Source organism: Miniopterus schreibersii (assembly GCF_964146895.1).
Source record: "Miniopterus schreibersii genome assembly, chromosome: 2".
NCBI lineage: Eukaryota > Metazoa > Chordata > Mammalia > Chiroptera > Miniopteridae > Miniopterus > Miniopterus schreibersii.
This window is the reverse complement of record NC_138102.1, coordinates 139,395,815-139,417,966: the sequence shown is the minus strand read 5'-3', so window position 1 is coordinate 139,417,966 and position 22,152 is coordinate 139,395,815. Positions and strand designations below refer to the sequence as shown.

At 52.1% G+C, this 22,152-nt stretch overlaps 1 protein-coding gene across 1 annotated transcript; it reads right to left on the bottom strand.

The window, feature by feature from the left end:
• Positions 1-21,911, bottom strand: ITGA5 (integrin subunit alpha 5). Its single transcript, XM_081130827.1, has 30 exons — positions 21,441-21,911; positions 14,830-14,960; positions 13,442-13,554; positions 13,184-13,304; positions 12,936-12,997; positions 12,796-12,841; positions 12,405-12,530; positions 12,125-12,169; positions 11,946-11,989; positions 9,374-9,430; positions 9,139-9,191; positions 8,623-8,831; positions 8,164-8,355; positions 7,893-7,938; positions 7,615-7,716; positions 7,363-7,418; positions 7,075-7,229; positions 6,622-6,759; positions 6,424-6,491; positions 5,907-6,057; positions 5,716-5,808; positions 5,512-5,591; positions 5,323-5,403; positions 5,111-5,216; positions 4,550-4,702; positions 3,340-3,426; positions 3,126-3,239; positions 2,415-2,516; positions 1,743-1,865; positions 1-1,093 (listed from the first exon to the last, which is right to left on the bottom strand). Exons 1-30 carry the CDS (start codon positions 21,815-21,817, stop codon positions 1,010-1,012), a joined length of 3,315 nt encoding a protein of 1,104 aa, XP_080986953.1. The 5' UTR covers positions 21,818-21,911; the 3' UTR covers positions 1-1,009.
• Positions 21,912-22,152: the final 241 nt, after the last annotated feature.

Sequence of the window (22,152 nt, the reverse complement as noted above, 5' to 3'; positions counted from 1 at the left end):
TCAGTGGGGGCACCGGGCTGGGTTTATTGCACTGCAACAGAGTTTAAATAAGTCCCAGGTGTCCCGAGCCGAGGTGAGGGGAGGGTTGGGCAGAGAGAGGAAGGGCAGCGTCAGTGCAGCTGGCAGGCAGAACCCAAATCCTGCAGGCCCAAGACAGTGGGCTCCCCTTTCTCTGGGGGACCGGGAGGGCCTGTCTTTGGCCAGGCTGAGGTTCCAGATCTGTTGCCATCATGGCCCCTTCAGAGTCCTGGGCAATTCCTGACTTCTCCTGTGTCAGAGGTGGGCTGGGCCCCCAGGCCCAGGTGTCTGGTGCAGGCTCAACTGTTGTCCTGAATCTGCCTGGTTAGGTTACCAAAGTCTGAGTCTGGATTCCAGATCAACCCCAGGCCCCAGGTTGAATCTGGCCCCATTAGAGTTCTGATTCTCCTTGGAGCTGTTCTGGGCCAGCATTGATCCTTGTTTGGTATCTGTCCTGAGCTGGTCCTGGGGCACCATCCACGGTTAGTGTTCCTTATTCGCCCACGAGGGTGGGGACTGTCCAGAGCTGCCAGGTCTCACTCCCCAGGTTCCAGGTTCTTAGCTGGGGCTTTATGTGGATCTCTGGCAAAGCTGAGGACAGATCTTTGCAGGCTGGAGCTAGACAGAAAGTCCTGGTGGCAAGTTTGGCCCAGAGAACTGAGATTGGATTCCCCAGTTCTGGTTCCAAGTTGTTTTCAGGAAACTCTCTCCAAAATGCAAAGGCTGCAGGGAGGCTGGGGCCTCTGTCCCTGGGTCTAGGTTCCCCCATCCATGAGGAGGACATGTGTAAACGAGGGTCCTTCACAGTGCATGGGGGGCGAGGATCCTCTGCTCCTCACCTCCCGGCTCTGGCCCTTCAAGTATGTCTCTGGGCTGGGGAGAGGAGCTTCTCCCTGGCCCTCAGCACCTTCAGGAAGCACTCAGCCCCCTCCCTGTCAGTAGACTGAGGGTGGGGGACTGAGCCTTCAGGATTGGAGTCTGGGATTAGGAGTCAGGCATCAGAGGTGGCTGGAGGCTTGAGCTGAGCTTTTTCCATGGCGGTGCCATATGGGAGGGAGCGTTTGAAGAATCCGAGCTAATGAAGGGGAAAGGAGGGAGAGTTTAGATTCTCTGGCTCCCATTTTTCTCCAGATCTTATCCCAAGAGGGAATGAAGAGGACTCTCTAGTGCTTCCAATCTCCCCATCTTGCAAAAGTGCCCTAAATTCAGGCTGTTATGTCTACCTCTCTAAGAAGTCCAATGGGTCAGGAGGGCTATAGCTGGGGGTGCTTTGGTAGAAAGGGATCAGTGTCATAAAATGCCTCCAGGTAAGCCAGGGATAGCAAATAGGTTTGAACTCAAGTTCCAAGTCTGACTGCCTGGTATTGGCTGCCTCTGGAGGAGGATTCTGAGGGCACTGCTAGGGTATGATCAATTAGTGATAGTTGCCATGGGTCTTTGGAGGAAGTGACAGCACAAATGCCATATATTTGCCACCTGTGAGTAACACTGATGTTGCAAGTATAGGCAAACTTAACAGGTTGATTCAAGAGTCTCTTTCTAAGATAGGGGCTGTAGAATGAAGGGAAGGATCCTATAGGCAGGGTCAGGATGGGATGCACGTGGCCAGGCCACAGGTGGGGGCATGTGGCTAGAGAATTGGTCTGGAGATGCTTGGGATTGTGCTGGGTCAAGGGCAGAACCTGATGAGAGGGCAGCCAAGTCACAGGTAGGATATGGCTGACCTTGTAGAGGATGTAGATGAGCAGACCTAGGAGCAGGAGGCCAATGAGGATGGCTAGGATAATAATCCACAGTGGGACACCGTGGCTGCCTTCTGCCTTGGTCCACTGTACAACTGTGGGCACCTAGGGGGCAAGTCACGAGAAGTCACTGAAAAGCCATTAGTTCTTCCCACCTATACCCGGCTCCCACTTGCCATTGGACCTAGACCCACCTCTCATTTCCCATCTTGGGCTAACAGAATTCTGAACTTCAATGTGCATTATTGTCTCTAACTTTTGGGCCTTCACATTTGCTAGTTTCCTCTCCCCAGAGAATATTCGTTTCTTGAGTGGTTAGCCTGGTAGTTCAGGTCTCAGCTTAAACATTACTTCTTTCCGGAAGCCTTTCGTGACCCAGCAAGACTGTGTTCAAGTGTCCCCATGATGTGTTCCCATAAATATCCTGCCACTTGTCACACTGTGTTCTTATTGCCCATTAGACTGTGAACTCTAGGAGCAAAGACGCCCTGTCCATCTGGCTTATCATTATATCCCTAGTACAGGACATAGTAGATGCTCAATAAATATTTGTTATAATAATAGGGCCACCCTCCATCTATGTCTCAGTCCTAGTGCAGGCCTAGCACTCTGAACCCTATCTTTTTTGGCCCAGACCTCTGGCCCTGGACCCACCAGAAGTTCCTTTCGGGGAAGCTGCCGAGGCAGGATTCGATAAGGCATCTTCAGGGCTTCGTACACAGCTTCACATTGCAGGCTAAATGGCTGGTGCTCTCGCTGTGGGTAGAGGAAAGGTGTTCAGGGCATCCCCTGCTGCCCACTTGGGATCTAGAGGACATAGGGTTCCTCATGGTCTGGGTCAGGTTTGAGCTTTCTCTGTTTTGGGCTCACTCTCTCCTGAATCTCTATGTCCCTTACATGAGATAATAAATGTGTAATTGAATAGTTGTAACTAAATAATAATGCACAGATGACTGCATGTTCAAAAGATTTTTTTTTGAATCATTAATGTGGGTTAAGCACCCAGGACAATACCTGGCCCATAGTGTACACTTCATAAATGACTGTTCTTTACTATTCCTACATCTGCTTGTCTCTCCGCTATAGATTCATCTTCCATCTCTGTTTTTCTATCCTTCTATGCACACTGGTCACCCTCCAGCTCTCCCACCTTCTTTGAATGGGCCAGGAAAGGGAAGCTGTCACTCTTCTAAGTGTGGCCACTAGGTGGTGCCAAGGACACAGCCCTGTCTAAACAAGGGCAGGAGGGGAGCAGGAGTGCCTGGATCCCATTCCCCAAAGGATGTGGCTAGGACAGTGGGGAAAGGGAGGATCAGTCCAGGCAGGCCCGAAGGTGGGGGTCAGGGTGAGGTAAAGCTCCCTTACCTGCAGGAAGGTTTTGGCCTGTACTCGGAAATGCAGTTGCAGACTTAGGCTTTCTTGCCGGTGGAGTGACCCAAGCTCACAGCGCAGCCTGAAACACTCCACCTCTGGGCATTTCTGGGAAGAAAGAGGAAGCCTGAACCTGAAATTCTGCCCTTTGAGAATTAAAACAGGTACTCAATGCTTCGGCCCAGACCTCATTCCCAGGATGACTTACCAGGATCTGAGGCCCTGAGGAGGCAGGACTGTGGCCTGGAGCTTCCCGTCTTTGCAGCCTGTGGTTCTGGGAACCCTCGGGATCCAACTGGAAGAGGAAACAGACTATTAGCTGCCTCTTCCACCTCATTACAGCATCTAAGTCAGCCTGCACCTGGGTCTCAGAACAGCTTCAACCTGTTCTTTTATCCACTCAACTGACCACCTCCGGTGGCAAATCACCAAGCTCAGTGTGAAACATGGAAATGAATAAGACTTGATTCTTGGAGTTTACAAGAAAGATATGTGTAAATAAATAATTAGGCCCCTGTCCCCCCTTAGGGTCTTTGCATTGGCTATTCCTTCTTGGAATGTGCTTCCCCAAGTTTTCAAAGTAGGTTCATCCTTATCTTTCAGGCCTCCAGAGGTTTTCCCTGATGACTCAAACAGTCTCCAGTTCCCTTCCCAGTCCAGAATGTTAGCACTGCACTTTTATCACTTTTCAATACCTGTTAATCTCTCTTTTTAATTTGTATTGTCTATTACCCTCCACTAAAATGCAAGCTCCATGATAGTGGGAACCTTGTTAGTTTGGTTCAGTGCAATATTTCCTGAGTCTATAATAGGGTTCAGTGCAGGCACTCATTTAATTAAATATTGTTAATGCCCTGCAGGCATGGCTCAGTGGTTGAGCATCCAGGAGACTGCAGCTCAATTCCGGGTCAGGGCACATGCCCAGGTTTCAGGCTCAATCCCCAGTAGGGGGTGTGCAGGAGGCAGTCTTTCAGTGACTCTCTCATCATTGATGTTTCTATCTCTCTCTCTCCCTCTCCCTTCTTCTCTCTGAAATCAATAAAGACATATTAAAAAAAATTAAAAGGAAAACATCCTGTTTAATTAAATATTGTTAATGAGTAAACAGGTATTGGGGCCCACAGGAACAGATCTGAAGAAGGCTTCCCAGAGGTGTTGGCGTAGAGCTGTGCTCTCAGAGTATGCCAGGGCAAGAAATAAGGGAGGGTATTTCAGGCAAAATGACAGAAATTCAGTGCATAACAGAGTCTTTTTCCTTCCTAGGGCCTAGAGGTGTCTGTGGGCCTTTTGACCCCCTTCCAGTGGCCTAAGTCCTAGCTTCAGGCACATCCTCATTCGCTCTTCCAGGCCCCCAGTGACCTTCCCCAAACCTATTACCCTTGGTTCCCCCTGCCCACTCCAGTCTCCAGGCCTCTCACCTCCAGGTGCTCTGAGTTGGGGAGGTGACTGGAGGTACAGTTGCTGAGTCCTGTAAACCTGGTCATGTAGAGGAGCTGCTGACCTTCCAGACTCTGGGGACAGCTGAGCTCCAGCACACCCCGGCTAATGGAGCTGGGGCCCAGGTTGATGAGCTGAGGAGAGGAGAGAACAATCATCATGAGAAGGGAATGATTCTGCTCCATTGAGACCCTGGGTCACCATGGCCCACTATACCCTGCAGCAAGTCTCAGGAGTTAGAGGGGAAATCAATGGGCAGAGACAAAATACTCTCCAACCAATATTCTTAGAGGTGGCTCTATCTTCCTTTCCAAGTCACTCAACTGGCCTGTCCCTACTCTGGCTGTCTCTCAAACTGACCCTGCCCAGCCCTTTACATATTACTCCCCCTCCCTCCTCTCTTCCTTTCAGTCGTCATTCTGTTCCCTGCCATCTGTCACTCATACTAGCTCCTCCTTCCCTATCAATCACTGTGCTCCCACCCCTCCAATTCCCAGCTGCCTGTTCTGGTCCTAGTCTGCTCTGCCTTTATCCCTCCTTACCTCATAAACATGATGGACAGAAGGGCCCAGGTCCCCCTCCTTCTGAGGCTGTTCTGGGGGATGCCAGTCACTCACTGGGAATAGCACTGCGTCAGGCTTGGAGACACTAAGGAGGAGGGTGGTTTAGAGGACAGTGGAAGAAACCCTATATGCATACTTTCCTAGAAGTCTGTCTCCACTCCCAGCAAGACCCCATTTCCCTGGGCACTGACCCATTAAGGGAGACCTGGGCTTGAGCCTCCACCGAGAGCCGGAAGGAAACCACTTCGCTTTGCGAGTTGTTGAGATTCTTGCTGTGGGATGGAGAGACTGAGTTGGTGCTGGAGCCCAGCCAGGGAGGATTCCACTGGCACAGGCCCTGCCCCCAACTCCACTGCAGCCTGGGCCCACCCACACCCTACCTGAGGATCTGGAAGTCAAACTGGATCGTTTTCTTCGTGTCCCGGAGGTGAGGAACTGTGAACCGAAGGCCACCCCAGAGCTATGCAACAGGGAGTGAGGACAGGGAGGCTGTTAGATTGGGCATTTGCCTCTTCCAATTCCAGCCCTCCTTCCCGATCCCACAGCACTGCCCTCTCAGGTCCTCTCTCCAATCCCAGACTTACACTGGCTCCTGCCTTCATGGGGTTGCCCAGGTCACACACCAGTAGGCGGCTCTGGTTCACGGCAAAGTAGTCACAGCTCAGGCTGGAGAAGTTCTGGAGGTGGGGTGGGTGTGCAGGTAAGGTTTTGGTGCCCCTCTAGCAGAGCTTCCTCCCAAGCCCCACCTGAGAGTCCCCCCTGAGTCTGTTCATACCCCTGGGTATCTGACGAGTCCTGAGTACTCAGCCTCTGGAGGAGCCGTGACTCGAAGCTCAGCCTCATAGGCACCACCCTCACCCACATTCTGGGCATGGAAAGTTAGGTTCAGAGAATTCTTGTCGCCCAGGTACACCTGGTTCGGCTTCCTGGAGTGGGCACACAAGGTAAGGGACACTTAATCCCCAAACCAGGACAATGGGCCACAATAAAGATAACAACAATAATAATAGATACCATTTACTGAGTTTCAACTCTATGGCAGGCACTAGGCTAGATGCTTCATGTAAGTGATTTCATTTAATTCTTCCAAAAGACTAGAAAAGTAGGTGCTATTGTTCCCACTATACGGATGAAGCTGAAACTCAGAGAAGCTGAGTAACTTCCCAAGGTCACACAGCTACTAGTATGTCCCTATTGTACTTTTTCAGGTGCCAGGTACTTCCAAGTTCCACGTGTCTTGATTCAAGATCTTGGCATCTGAAACCCCCAGCTTGGTGTTAGCCTTCACGTACCCAATCACTTCCAGCTGTAGGTCTGGCACACAGATGTTGTCTTCTCCACAGTCCAGTAAGATCTGAGCCTGGGAAGCAGAGCAGCCTTCAGAGAGGCAGTTTAGAACCCCTCCTGGGCTGTAGGTGGGCTCCCCACTTCTAGGGCTCTGCCCCCAGGTGTCAGGCCCCTCTCCTGGCTTCTCCCCGCCCTGTCCTCACCTTGTCCTCTATGCGGCTCTTGCTCTGGTAATGTAAGACTGGTCGGAGGCCATGGCTGTCCACAGGGGCTTGGGGGTCCAGGGAGAAGTTGAGGGCAATGTGAATCGGGGAGAGTTTGTCTCGGAACTCTGACTCGTTCTGGGGCAGGGGAGAGGGTTCACAAGGTCAGGGGACATTGGGGATTTGATGGCCCTGCTCCTCAGCTTCTCATGTCTCCTTTTGTCCACTTAGGGCTTTCAAGAATTCAGGTGTCCAAACTTGACCATCTTCATTGCTTGAGATGCCCTGGCAGCCTGGTTCCCAGCTCTGACAGAAGGGTCTCCTTCTTCAGCCCCACCAAAGTCCCAAGCCTTTCACTGGAACCTCCCAATCTCTTTCCCTTCAGGAGGGGCCCCCCAGTTCTCTTCAGCCACCCTCCCCAGGCTGGCCCATATCCTGCCCTTGAGGTGATACCCTGAGGTAGATCTTCATCTCTCTGCAGTCCTCCCGAGCCCCATTCTGGATGAGCAGGGTCTGGGTCAGGGTCGCCTGCTTGGAGGCCAGAAACAGTGCTCGCCGTACTCCTCCCTTCTGCTTCTGCCAGTCCAACTGGAGTTCCACCGTGAAGCCTGCAGCAGGGGCTGTATGTTAGGAGAATCTGCCTCTCTCTCTCTCAACCTATTCAGAGAGAAGGGAAGTGCCCATGTCCCTAGTCCCTCCATCCTGTCCCAGTGCCTGAAGGATTCAGGGAGTCTCCTTTACCGATGGAATCAGGAACGTGTTTTCCAGAAGCATTGAGGCAGAAGCTAAGGTTGATGCTGGAGGAAGACCAAGAGTAAAGTTGATGTACCCAACTGGAACAGGCATCCTACACCTTCCACCTATCTCCCAGGTAGACCCAGACTAGGACACCCTCATTTTCCCCCTTCTACAGACCTGGTCTCCCTGCCCACTCCAAGGCACAGACTGAGGTAACCCAGACTGACCCCTGCAATACCCTGGGCCCCAGCTTACCAAGCCACAGGGTTCCCCTCCAAGCTGCAGCTGCGCTCCTCTGGGTTAAACATGGCAGGAAAGATGGTGAGGGAGGCACTGGCAGACACAATGGGGCGACCCCTGCCAAGAGTAGATGTGGGGTCAATAGAACTAAGACTCCTCTGGAACCTGGGCACAGGAAGCTGATGCTCAAGCCCCAGGATCCCAGTGTCCTTTGTATACTTTCCCAACCTCAGCCCTATTGAGGAATTCCTCAGTTCCCACTTCTCCCAGGGGGCCCACCCTGTAGTTCATACCTGTATACCACAGCCTTGTCCACACCAAAGGACCCCACAATCAGATCTGCAAGAAGTCAAGAAACTACCCTTTAAACAAGCCCCAAATCAGGACCCTTCTTTCCTAACACCCTTCTAGTTTCATTGCTCAAGGAGGCTGAAGTGAGGGGACATCGCCATCTGGTGGCAGTATCCTAAAACTGCCCCCAAGGACTTCAGGAAAGTGCAGAGAGGGGTTAGGGGCCAGTGACCAGGGAATTCTAAGATGAACAGGGCCTAGGGTACAACTCACCAGGGTATCCATTGCCATCCAGGTCTCGGCCTCCTCGAAGTGCAGAGCCAAAGAAGTCTGGAGTGTGACCAGTTGCCCACAGGGGCAACAGAACCTGGGAAGGCTTAGAGCCCAGCCCCACTGGGCTCCCAGGGAACACAAACACCACTCCTTGCTGGGTCTCGCCACCAAAGGGAGCTCCAATGGCCACATCTGCAAGAAACACAACACACACCAGTCAGCAGGCCCAGAATCCAGGAGTCTAAATCTTTACCACCAAACCCCAGGATCCAGGATCCTATTTTTCCCAGCAGTCATTCCCAGATTCTAATTTCTTCAAAGCCTCCAGACCTAGACATTGGGATTAAAGTCTACACACCGCCTTGAGAAGACACTGAGGGTCTGGGTATCTTAGCCACCCTCTTTCTAAATCCCTTCTGACTCAGGCCCCTGACCCCCTCCCTAGCTCCTTGTACTTACCGTTGTAGCCATCTTGGTCCAGGTCCCCCAGGGGGGTCAAGGAACTTCCAAATCGCCCAAACTCATCATGGCCAGTAAGAGTAAGGGTGGGTGTGGGCTCCATGCCGGCTGGCTGCTGCAGGTAGATGTAGACCCTGCCTACCTCCTGAGGTCGCCCATCGGCTGTCCGATCCATGAGCAGGGGTGCTCCCACCAGCAAGTCATCTAGCCTGGGGGTAGGGGGAAAAGTTAGGCATCCTGGCACCCTGCCTTGCCACCTCCCCTCCCCAATCCCAATGCCAGGAAATTCTGGAGGCATCCTGGATCCTAGGCTCCCTCCCACCCAAGTGATAAGAGCAGAGGTCTTCTCATCTTAGCTTTCAGCTCTCTTCTTGCCCCTGAGCAAAGGGAATGTAGGAAAAAGTGAGGAGAATCCAGGGAAGAAGCCTGGAGAAAACCTCTCTTTGCATTTTTCTGTCCCACCCCACTCTTTCTTCCTGGGAAGGGCATCATGGTATGCCTTTCCCTACTACTCACCCATCCCCATTGATATCTGTTGCAGCCACTGCATAGCCATAGTAGGAAGCCATCTGGGGAGGACAGAGGGGCAGTTCTGGGTCAGAACTAGGGGCTTAATCAATAAAATCAATAGGGGTTATGGGGGGAAGTCAGAGACTCCAGGGAGCCTCAGAAGTTGGGCTGAGCTTATTGGGTTAGAGCTGGGACTTGGCGGCAGAGGGCCAAGCTTGGTTGGGGCTGGGGGTGTCCTCACCTGTTCCCCTGAGAAGTTGTAGAGGGACCGAATGTCTGAGCCATTAAGGATGGTGACCTGGGAATGAGAAGAAACGCCTATTGGCCCAGGACTCCCAGACCAGCCAGTGGACAGAGGGCAGATATGTACAGGCTACCCAAGGGCAGGCATTCCTTGGAGACACAGACTACTTGTCCTCTAATCCCTTCCTGAGCTTTGCCCTCATATTCCCATTTCTATGCCAGTAGCTTAGTCCCACAGCAACTTTATTATTTTTCCCCATATCACTTATCAACTACTGTCAGATTGAATATTTATCTGTCTTTTGCCCATCTCTACCAACTAGAATGAAAGATCAATGCAGGCAAGAGCTTTGTTTTGTTTTTTTGCTTTCTCCCCAGAGCCTAAAGTAATGCTTGGCAAGCAGTAGACACTCAGTAATTATTAGCTGAATGAATGCACACCGAGGCCTCAGTCATTCTTCATCCTCCAGCCCCCCAAACCACAAACACTCACGTCTTCCCTATGTCTCCTCTTCGTGGCTGGCCTTACCAGTCCCTAAGTCTTTTTCCTTTTTCTTTAAAAATATGTTTTATAGCCCAGCCAGAGTGGCTCAGCTGTTAAGCATCAACCTATGATCTAGGAGATCACTGTTCGATTCCCGGTCAGGGCACATACCCAGATTGTGGGCTCGAACCCCAGCAGGGGGTATGCAGGAGGCAGCTGATCAATGACTCTCATCACTGATGTTTCTATCTCTCTCTCTCCCTCTCCCTTCCTCTCTCTGAAATCAATAAAGACATATTTTAAAAGAAAAAGAAAAGAAAAAAAAGAAACATCAATGATGAGAGAGTCATTGATCGGCTGCTTCCTGCATGGTTCCTACTGGGGATCTAGCCCATAAGCCAGAATCTCCAGCTTCAGGGATCGATGCTCAATTACTGAACCACGCCGCCACTGCCTGGGCCAGTCCCCAAGTTTTTTGACTCCTTGCTCTCTTCCCCACTGTTGCTGCTGTTAATCTGGTGAAAGTCCTGTCACAGGACTGCTGGAGAGCCTCTCAGCCACCTCCCTGCCTCAAACCATCCCTTCCTCTAAGCACCCTTTCCCCACTACAGCAGAATGATTGGCCTCAAACAGATCTAGGAGGGACACCTCTGGCTTGAAAACCCACAGTGGTGCCCTGGTCAGGTGGCTCAGTTGGTTGGAGCATTGTCCCGTACACCAAAAGGTAGTGGGTTCAGTTCCTGGTCAGGGCACATACCTAGATTGCGGGTTCAATCCCTGATCCCAGTGCGTACAGGAGGCAACCGATCCATGTTTCTCTCTGTCTCTCTCTCCCCACCTTCCTCTCTCTCTAAAAATCAATAAAAACACATCCTCCAGGGGAGAAAAAGGGACACCTGTAATATTTTAAACAAAAATAAAATTAAAAAAAACAACCAAAAAAACCCCAAAACACATCCTCCAGTGAGGATTAAAAAAACCCAAAACAACAAACCCACAGTGGTTCCCTGCAGCCACTGCCTAAAGTCTCCACTTCTTGGCTGGTCCTCTGAGGCCCTGGATAACTGATCCCAACCTTTCTGCTTTCGCTCAGCCTTTCCTCATTCTCCTCACCCTCAGTCAGCCTATGAGCCTGCTATATAGGCCTGACATGTTTTCCTTTCCTTCCACACTTTTTTTCATGCTCCTGTCTAGGATGCCCTCTTGCTTTATCTCCACTGACCCTTCACAGAACCTTCTCTGATCCATCCCTGCCCTGGAAAGGAGGTTATTCCTTTCCCCAAACTAATATACCATCTTAACCACTTTTCTGAAATTTACCATAGTGCAAGAAGAATGCTGACTTTGGGATAAGACAGACCTGGTTTTAAATTCCTACCCAGGCACTTACTAACAGTGTGATCTTAAACAACTTACTGCGTCTTTTAGAGCCTCAGCTTTCTCATGTGTCTAATGCACATGGTAATATCCACCCTCATCGGCTTGTTGTGAGGAATAGAAATCACGAGTGGACAGTGCCTGAAGCACTGAGTCGCTCATGACTAGTAGCTGTACCTTAGGTTGTAATTGTGTGTGTCTTATCTTACGTACTTGATCAGAAGCACCTCATGAGATGGGGTATGATGTCTCATTCATCCTCTTATCTCTTACCTTGCTTTAATAAATGTTAATTGAACAAACACCTATGGCATTCTTATCTGTATCCTTTTTAAAGCACTTGTCATGGTCTAATAATAACAGCTCCAGTTGTATACTGACTAACAGTTCACTAAGTACTTTCACATGCATTACCTCATTTCATCCTTACAAGAGTCTTGTGAGGTCAGAACTATTATTAGCCCATTATACAGAGAAGAATGAGGCTCAGAGAGGTTAGGCAGGCTCAAGGATTTTACGAAATGAAGTAGGGTATGAATAAATAAAAATAACAGAAGGATTCATCTAGAGTAAGTGCCAGGACTTGAACCCAGGTCTGACCCCAGAGCCTGTGTTCTGATCCACTTTTTGAATCCTCGCAAACTGCCATGCATGTTTTTTGTAATTAGCCAGGGGAGGGAAGGAAAGGGAAGGTCAAGCAGGGTCTTACATAACCATAGGTGAGGTTCCCTTTTGGCACGCCAGCAACAAAGTCTGCAAAGAGAAGAAAGTTGTGGACTAAGGGTGGGAAAAGGGGAGTCACAAGAATGGTAAGTGTCTCAGCTCCTGTGGCCCGAGACCCTGGGTCTCCATCCACCCCCTTTGGCCCTAGCCTGTAGACATACTCACCTTCTGTGTCATCACCACTAAATTCACCTACAGCCACAGAGTAACCTGGGGGAGAGGGTGGGTGAGTATTAATTAGTATTCTTGCTTTGAGGACCCATCTGCCCTGGCCCATTCTCCAATCCCCCCCCACCTCTACTGGGCCTTCATAGTCAGCCTGCCCATGACAAATATGACAGAGGGGCTGGGGATGCCTGAGTGGGAAAAGAGGAGGCAAGGGAGTGTGTGAGGACAGGAGCACCTGAGGTTCCCCCCTGCAGTTTCCTCCCACTTGCTCACTTACCCAGATAGCTGTCATCATAGATGGAACTGGCCTGGCGAGTCTGAAGCTGCCCCTGAACCAGGTTGATCAGGTACTCAGGGTAATAGGACTCTGCAATCTGCTCCTGGGTGGCCGACAGGATCTGGCCTGGGGAAGGGGCCGAGGAGATGGATGGAGTAGGAGGGGGCAGGGAAAAGAGACACTGGGGAGTGTGTGACTGGGTAGGATTTCAGAAGTCTGGTTTAAGGAAGGGAAGCTTGTGGAAGGTGGTGGAAGGGGACACGTTAAGTCTCAAAAAAGGGAGAGAATTGGGATGGTCAGCAGAGGAGGGGAGGATGGTGGTCTCAGGCTGGGAGCAGGGATGAGAAACCTTGTGCCGGGGGACTAGGTATCAGCATTAGGAAGGACTTACCTTGCCAGAAATAGCTCCCTGGTCCACCTAGGACCACACGCCCAGTCTGGGGGGGGGGAGAAGGAGGTGAGTCTGTATCTAGTCCTGATCCCCCTGTGTCTACCACCAACAGCCACATCCCTTCCAGATCACTCTCTTACCTTGGTGAACTCAGCACTGAAGCCCCCTTGGCAGTAGCCCTGTCCTGCTGCCCAGCTGAAATCTGTGAGGGAGAAGGTGGTGGGAAGGAGGCCCACATGGATGGGTCATGCAGGAAAAAAGAGATTGGGGAAGGAGGTGGGAGAGGAAACCTGAGGAAGGACCTCCCTGAATCAGAGAGTAAGCAAAAGACTAATCAGGAGGGTTGTAGGGATTCATATAGAGAGGCCCATGCTCACTCTTGCCCTACCTGAGCGGCAAGGTGCATACTCCAGAATTCGGGTGAAGTTGTCTGTGGAGAGGTAGCAGGTGCCCACAGGATCGCTCAGTGGCTCCTTCTCTGTGCGCCAACTGTATAGTGGAGCACAGGCCTAGGAAGGCCACGGGGAGGGAGCTTTAGGTTTAGACCAACAGAAATCCTCCTCCCTCCCTCCAGGCCTGTGCTCCACTACACCTGACCATTGCCCATTCCCTGGTCACCACCCCCCTGAGCCTGCTGGTCCCTCACCAAGATGGAGGAGCCATGGGCTCGAACTGTTGCTCCGAACCACTGTAAGGACTTGTACTCCACGGGTTCCTCTCCCTCGGGGATGGAGAGTGAGGACTCCAGGATCCGAGAGCCTTGGGGAAGTGAGAAAGGGGAGTCATGCAAGTAGTGGGCAACTGAGCCCTAGCAAGCCTTAAGTCCAGGACTTATTGGGAGGGGGAATAGGGAAGGGTCTTTAGATTCTGCTTTGTGTGGCCTGACGCACCCCTGCTCTATACAACATACACACACCTGGGATTTCTAGAGTTGCCTTTCCCTGGTCTAGCTGGGCCAAGGTTGCTTGCAGTGAGGTGGGGGCAGGAGGGTAGTGGGGGAAGAATGGCTATTTCCTGGGAGGGTAACCCTCTGGCTGCACTTCTCTGTCCAGGCTGTATCTCTAAGCGCCTTGTTCTTTTCTTGGTCTTTCTCACATCTCTGGATTGCTGCCCCTATGTCTCCCCCTCCCTCTTTTTCTCTGTGCATCTGTCTTTCTCTTTCTAAGTCCTAGCTCTGCTCTCTGCAGGACATCCATTTTTATTCCTCTGATTCTTACCTGTCTTTCTGGTTAAAAAAACAAATCAGTCTGTTTCATGATCTTATCTCCCACCCCATTGTCCCCATCTGTTTATGCATTCCTCTTTTTGTCCCCTTGCCCCAGTCTTTATCTCTGCAGCCAGATATATCTCAGCAGTTTATATCCTTACTCCACCATTTACTAGCTGTGTGAACTTGAACAAGTTACTTAACCTCTATTTCCTCACCTATAAAATGGGGATAATATCTCATACAGTTGTTGAAAGAATTAAGTGAGTTAGTATTTATAAAGTGCTTATAACAGTGCTGGGCACAGAGCAAGTGCTCTTGAAGTGTTGGCTGTTTTTACTGTTTATCTCTTGTCTCTTTCTGTCTCCCTCCTCTCTATCTCTGCATCTACCCTGGACCTTGAGCTCTTTGAGGGCAGTGGCTAAATCATGCTTCAATTCCCCGCAGCCCCAGCACAGTGCCTGGCAAGCACTATCACTTAGTCAGTGCTTAGTTAAATGAATCAAATAGTCTGTGTGACTCTCCCTGTCTTTGTCTGTGTTACTGCCCTGGCCTCCCTGAATTGTGGGTGATTCAGGGGAAATGAGAGCCACATGTTTCTGAATCATGCCCGCCCTCCTTGGGCTGGGCTGGACTGGGAACGTGGTGTGAGTGCCACGGGGAGCCGCGTACCGCTGCACAGAACTGGAGCACCACCAGAGCATCAGAGTGCTGGGAGGGCACAGCGCCAAGGAACCGGGAAGGCCCCACCCGGGCCTCATCCCCAGGCCACAGCCCCACCCCCGTCCCTCCCTGAACTTCCCAGGCCTACCAAGGGGGGTGGTTACCTTTGCTGTCAAACTCAACAGGGGTGCACTGTGCCAGGCTGGTGCTCCAGGGACAGAGGTAGACAGCACCACCCTGCAGCACTCCTGGCTGGCTGGTGTTAGCCTTGGGTGCTCCCACCAGCACGCTGACCCTGTGGAGGGGAAGGGAGAGGCAGTTCAGGGTGGCTCCTAGCTCTTCTCCAATTTCCCAAGGCAGGAAGGACCCAGGCTTCTGGGCCAGGGGCTGACTGGGGGGTGGGGGAGATGCCCCCTGGGTTGTATTTATATCTCAGAAGATGCCACAGATGCCAGAGGCACAGGCTGGAGTCAGGCGGTCCCCATGTGCTGCTGTCACTAACACAACCCCTCCCCTCCTTCCACCACTCTCTTTCCTCTCCTACCTTCCCGTTATTAAAGAGAGCAGGAGCCAGAGTCAGTTCTGGAAAGGAAAAGAGGGGCCAGAGGTTCCAGCCTTAGCTTCTCCATCTCTCTATGGACTTGCCAAGATTCGATGTGCAGCCCCTGGAAACCCAGGGTGCTCTCACCTAGCCTGTATCCTCTTGTCCCAAGCCAAAGCCTTTCTCTGGGCCAAGACCCAGGCATCCCGCTGCCCTGCTGCCCAGCCCAGGGGCGTGTAGGAGGAAAATGTGAGTCTTGGAAATCAGGCAGTAGAAGTGGAGAGAAGAGCTGGAGGCTGGTGAAAACAGATTGTTCCCCTGGGCTTGGGCCTGCCTTCACCTTGGGCTCTGGTGTGGACTTCCCCATTGTGGCTGGGTCTTTGTCTTATCTCCTAAACCCCTTTCCTACACACCATCTCTAGGAGTCTGAATTCAGATCCTGCTCTACTGGAGTCTTAGTTCTAGACACAGTTCCTCAGTCCCCCCGAAACTATAAGGAGAGGGTTGCCTTTGCTGGGGGTTCTATGTAATGGGGAGGGTCATAGTTAAGGTCCTGAACAATCTTTCTATCTTTTGCTTGGTCTTTACCATTCCATGGTCCCTTGCCTCTGAGGCTTCTGCACAGCAGTCAGCCCTCTTGGCTTTCTCCTCTAGGAGACTCCCATGAGGACTGCATCTGGCAATCGGGGCAACTGGCCCTGGCCCTGGGCCAGTGTCCCTGCAAGCCCTCTGCTCTCCTCCCATACCTGCCTCTGGCACTGTTTCTCAACCTCTCTGTTCCTCTGCTCCTGTGACTGCTTGCTCTCTTGGTTTGTTTTTGTCGTCTCTCTCTTGATCTCAGATCTCGGGCTTCTCTATCTCTATTGATTCCTGTCCTTTCAGTTTCAGCACTCCCGATACCCACCCCTTCTCTGATATTAGGATACCCTTTTCAGCCTTTCTTAGCAGGAAAGAGTGTCCAAGTGGGGGATTGTGGTAGAGCTGGGTTTGTCTTCCAAGAGGACTGGGTGGAGAAGTGGTGAAAAGGGTGGGGTCCAAGAGAAATAGGGGATGGGAACAACTGAGGAAATAGCTCCATGGGACTGAAGTGGGGAGTGAGCAGTCCAGAGGATGAGAATGGAGGAGGGAGAGGCCAGGGTCCAGAGGAATGGGGGGGTGGGGCCAGTGAGAGTTCCTGGAGTGATGGGGGGTGGGGTGCCAGCCTTGGTTACCCGGGGAATAGGAAATGTTTACTGCCTGTGGCTTCCTGTCTGTTTTCAACCTCTCTCTTCTCCATTTGTCTCCCACCCGCTGGGCCCCACCCTTTTCACTCAGGCATTACAAACAGTTGGGGGTGGGCCATGGCACAGGGACCCGGTCAATTACCAGGCCCAGTAGGTAAAGGTTGGTGGTGGGGAGAGGCTGCATTGTCCCAGGGCTGGGTGAGGAGAGAGGGGTACAACCCTATCTTAGCAGAGGCAGCCCCAGCAAAGTGTGGTATAGGAGGCAGTGAAAAGAGCACTGGACTGGGGGTCAGCACCGGACAAGGGTCAGGCACTTGCTCAGTATGGACTTGGGCTATATTCTTCCCCTCTTTCTCTGGGAGCAGAGATTGAACAGGTTATCTCAAAGTCTCCAGGAGCTCTGATAGTCTGTTTCCAGGAGAACACAGGGCTATGGTCAAGGGACCCAGTTCCCACTCTCAATTTTTACAACACCCCGGCTCTTGAGGAGGAGCTGAGTCTGGGCTCTCTGGGGATGGCCTGAGGAAGGAGCCTGGAGTTTGACAGGGCTGGAAGGTGAAGAGAAAGACCTTACATGCCTCCCCCCCATCATGGCTTATACCCAAGGGTTCAGTAGCCCTCCTATCCCAGTTCCTCCAAGTCAGTCTAATAACTAGTACCCTCGCCTATGTGCCAAGTGGGGCATCTGGTGTCAGGGATGGGGCATCACACAGCTTATCTTTATTCTCCTACTCTTAGCTCCTGCTTCCTAAATCCTGGAGCAGTTGGGTCTCCTTAGAGGTCCAAGAAGGTAACAATGGAAGGTCCTTGAGCTATTTTCAATTTTTCAGAAAGCCTAATGGAAATCATGCATTTACCTGATAAGGCAGCCCAGGCTAATTAAAACCTCAAGTATATTTGCTTTTGGCTGGAATTATATCAACTCATGTAGAGAACCTGACTATTTCATATTGGTCACAAGCTCTGACTGGCAGATGTCTTCTTGTTCTCACTTCCAGTTGATAAAAAAAAAAAAAATCAGAAAAAAAGATTTATTTCTTACTAAATGCAGTTTGGCAGGTAAACCCTTCTAAAAGGTAGAGTCCAAGGGAAGAAATAATTGCCATAATTTATTTTGAAGACTCAGAACCCTGAAATTCTAGAGTTGGTTCTTGGAGACACAGGCTGCCACAGCTGGAATGCACTGTAGAGGGAATCCACCGGTTTGAAGACTTTCTTGTAGATGCCTCTGGGCTACCACATGGAGTAGGGAGGGAGAGGCTAGTTTGGTCCTGACACTCCTCCTCATCTTCTTTTAGAGCAATCTCTTTTCCCTGTTTTATATAGAATGTCCTGGTAAAATATCATTTGAATTAAAAAAAAAAGGAAATTAAGAAAAAAAACGGGCATTAAAAATTGCTGACTGAGCCCTGGCCGGTTTCGCTCAGTGGTTAGAGCATCAGCTTTTGAAGAGAAGGGTCTCAGGTTTGATTTCTGGTCAAGGGCACATACCTGAGTTGCAGGCTTGTGTGTCCCTGACCCCAGTTGATCTCCGGCCACAGCTGGGGTGCATGCAGAAGGTAACCAATCAATATGTCTCTCTCACATTGATATTTCTCTCTCTCTCTCTCTCCCTCCTTCCTCCCCTCCAGTCTAAGAAAAATCAATGGAAAAAATATCCTCGGGTCAGGATTAACAAACAAAAAACTCAACCTGCTGACTGATTCCTATGTCTTTACTTTACAGATGGGAAAATGAAATCCCAGAAAAGTGAAGTAACATGTCGAAAGTCACTCAGAATCCTTTTCAACATAAAAACTAGAAGCCAGGAATCCAGATTCCTAGGCCAGTGTTCTAGTCTACCCTGTTGCCAGTTTATCCCCTGTTCTCTCCACTATCTCCCTGGCCAGGCTTCTGATTAACCAAGATCCTGTTCAATACATGCTTACTGTTTGACTCTATTGGCCTGACAAGGTCGGGGGCGGAGAGAAGCAAGTGGACCAGGGCCCACTTCCTGCAGGTCCTACAGCAGTCCTGGCCAGGCCAGAAGGAGACACCTAGTTCAGTGTCCCCCAGTGTATTCTCAAAGAAAATGCCTGCCTGGCTGGGGAGGGAGAGGTGCCTCTACCTACGGCAACTAAGTACCAGAAGGGAATAAAGAGCTGGGCTAAGGCTGGTGCACCTTTTAAGTTTGTGTCCTAGGCCAAGTCACTTTCCCTCTCCAAGCCTTGGATTCTCTGCCGATAAAATGGTGGGCTGCCCTTGAACTGCCTCTAAAACAAATTCTAGTTCTAAACTTCTATGACTCCTGCAGCTTCAGTATATAAATGGAGCGCCTGGCCAGAGTGGCTCAGCAGCTGTTAAGCACTGACCTATCATCCAGACATCCAGGAAATCGTGGTTCGATTCCTGGCAGGGCACATGCCCAGGTTACCGGCTCGATCTCCAACAGGGGGTGTGCAGGAGGCACTTGATCAATAACTCTCATCATTGATGTTTCTCTCTCTCCCTCGCCCTTCCTCTCAATGAAATCAATAAAAAAAATATTAAAAAAAAGAAATGGGAGAAAATTTAGAAAAAGAACTAGGTGGTATCTAGGAAGGAGAGAAGCAGAGACAGAAAATAGTTACCTCAAAAATCATGCCTGCCATGTACTGATCACCCTCTATGGACCCTATGGACCAGGTGCTTTTTATATATATTGTCTCATTTAGTCTTCAAAACAGCCCCATAAGTTAGGTGTCTGATTTTCATAAGAACACCAGGCTCTAACAGCTTAAGTAGCTGGTCACAGGTCAAACAAAGAACAAGTAAGTGGTAGAGCCAGGTGCATACCCAGTTCTGCCTGACTTAAGGCCTGGCCCTTGTCTATACCATGCAAAATCTCTTGTGTTCACTCTGCCCTTTGATGCTGGTTTGGTGTGCAGTGTGAGGGGTGATGCAGAGGGACTAAGAACACTGAGGCCCTCCCTCTCCAGTGATGGCCCCAGGTGAGCCACTATTTTGATCCCCTGTGGGTAGGAGGGGGTGGAAAGCCCAGCTGTGGTGGAAGGGAGGTCACTGGGGAGGTGGAATGTTCAGAGTCCTACTCTGAGAGTGTACTGTAAAGAGAAAATGAGAGGGGGAGGAGTGCAAGCTAGACACCTGGGTTCTCTTGGAAGGAGAGATGAGAAGGGGAGGGAGGAGGGATGAAAATGCTGGGTCCTGTTTTAGAAGAGGGCTTTAGGGACTGTGGGATCAGGCCAGGGGCCAGACAGACACCTAGGGAACCGGAAGTGTGTGAAAGTCCAGATGTCTTAGAGGAGTGTTTTAAAAGGGTGATGACACTCCTGTTAGTTGTGGGGTGGGGTAAGAGGAAGGTTACCCAGATATGGGGAAGGATCCCCTCCCCTCCCTGCCTCTTCTCTATTCCATTAGGGTTGTGGTAAGCAGTTTAAGGGGGCCTTGGGGGAGGCCAGGTCTGGCAGAGGTTCCAGGCCACGGTGATGCAATGGGGTTTGGGCAAGAGGCCAGGGGGGTGGGGTGGGGGGTGGGTGGGGACCTTGAATAGCCCAGAACTAACAGCTAAGGCCTATCTTTCTTTCTTTTTTTCATCCCCAAGTCCTCTAGACAATGGAGAAACTTAACCACCCCCTTCCCTAACTGAATTAGCTAGATTAATCCTTTTCTCTAAAAATTAAAGAAAATGAGTAGAGATCAGTTAATTGTATCAGGTGTAAAAACAGCTCCTTGTAAAAACAGGACCTTGACAGAGGTCCTATCAAACCCTAAGATACCAGGGATTGGGGTGGTGGTGGTAGTGGGGAGCAGTGGGAAGCTCAGAGCCCAGAGATGTAGGAGAAACAGGACTATTGTGGAGGATCAGGAATCTGGTACCTGGGAGTCCCTGGATGCTACCCAGAAACACCTTCCCCTCTTCCCAACCCCCCACATTTAAATAAAAGCCCCAGTTCTAATGTTGCCTCAGCTCCAGCTTTGGTTTCCCCATGCCAGAGGGTTCCCCATTTTCCAGGCACTCGGGGTCTCTGATGGTCACCCTGCTGAGCTGGGAATGAGGAGCCTCCTCTGAGCCTTCCCCAGGCTCTGATGTTCTGTGTTATGACGCTCCCGATCCCAGCGAGCCCCCGTCTCCCCAGCTTCCGACCCCAGCCCCCAGGTCTTAGTTCAGCTCCAGCCCACAAGCTACAGGAAACCAGCTTTTCTCTTCCTCCCGGGAGCTAGAGGAAGAGGGAAACCGCCCACCCCCCTCCACGCGCGCACACACACCCCTCCCGACATATCGGAGCACCGCCCTTGGCTGAGCCCACCCCCAGCCCCGGCGCCCCCAGTGCCAGGGTTCCGGGACTCTCCCCAAGCTGCTGGATCCCCTCATCTGAACAGAGCCTGGGGGCGGAGGGCGGAGTAGGAGACCAAGGAGAAAGGGAAGGGAGCCGCCGTCCCCCTCCCGGGTCTTTCCCAGTCTGAGTTGAGGGGGGAGGGGAGGATGAGGCTGGCCCCCATTTAACCTCTGGGCCCCTCTCTGTCTCCGACTCCCCTCTTACTACACGCAGTTCATTCTGCTTCGACCAGTTCTCTCTCCGCACAAGGGCCCTCGGGGACCTGAGGTCCCCCAGTGCTCCAAAAAGCCCTTCCCGGCCTCCGCGCCCCCTCTTCGCCGGCGTCCGCTTGGGTCCCGGCAGCTCACAGATCTCAGCCGGAGACCCTCCGCTCTCCGTTCACGCGCCCCCCTCTCCCTTGGCCCCGAGACCCCTTCCCAGACTTTTCCAGGTTCCAGCTTCGTGTCCTCTCCCCACCCCACACATGTCTCCCCGCTGATCTCTCTCAAACTCCAGGCCCCCTCCACGCCGGCCACTGTTCCCTCCCTAGTCCTGCGCAGGCCCCCAACTCTAGCGTGGGCCCCCCACTCCAGCCCTAGTCCTTCCAAACTCCGCCTCTCAAACTCAAGCCTTGGTCCCCTCCAGACTTCAGCCGCGCCCCCACTTTCCAGGCGTCCCCCACCCCCTCCATCCCGCCGCCAACTCTTCTCACTCACCCGTCTGTTCCCGGCCGATAAAACTCCACCGAGAAGCCGAAGAAGGAGCCCGGGGGCCCGGAGAGCACTGCCGGGGCCTCCGAGTCTAGGTTGAAGCCCCCGACCCTGGGTGTCGGCGGCAGCAGCAGCAGCAGCAAGGGCAGCAGCAGCGGCGGCGGCGCGGGTCGGTGCGGGGGCCCCCAGCGTGGCTGCACCGCGTGGAGAGGGGACCCTGGCGTCCGGCTCCCCATAGCGCCCGCTCTCCCCTGTCCTGGGGCCACCGACCCGGAGCCGCTTCCTAAACCTCCCAGAGGCGAATGACTCAACGCGGGGAGGAGTTTGCCAAACTCCCGGCTGAGCCCTCCCTCCGCCTGCCGGGGGGGTGGGCGAGGGGGCATTCCTGGGTCCTCGGAACGCTGCACCCGCGCCCCCCACCCCGAAGGGGCGTGGGGGGGCCGCACCTCTCCACTGCCCTCTCCCAACCCCAGCTGGAGGCCGGTGGTTCGTACTGGGTCAGACTGGGCGGGTTTGGGTTCTTCCCCCCTCTCTCCGCTTCCCCCTCCTCCTTCCCTCCTTCCTTTCCAGATGTACAACGTAAACGCTCGGAAAAGGAGTCGGAAAAAGGGAGCCGAGAATTTCCTAATGAGGAAAGGAATCACCTCTGGAGGGCGGAGGGAGCCTGTGTGTGTGTGTGGGGTCTTCCTCACGTCTTCAGGGAGGAGACTTTTGGGTC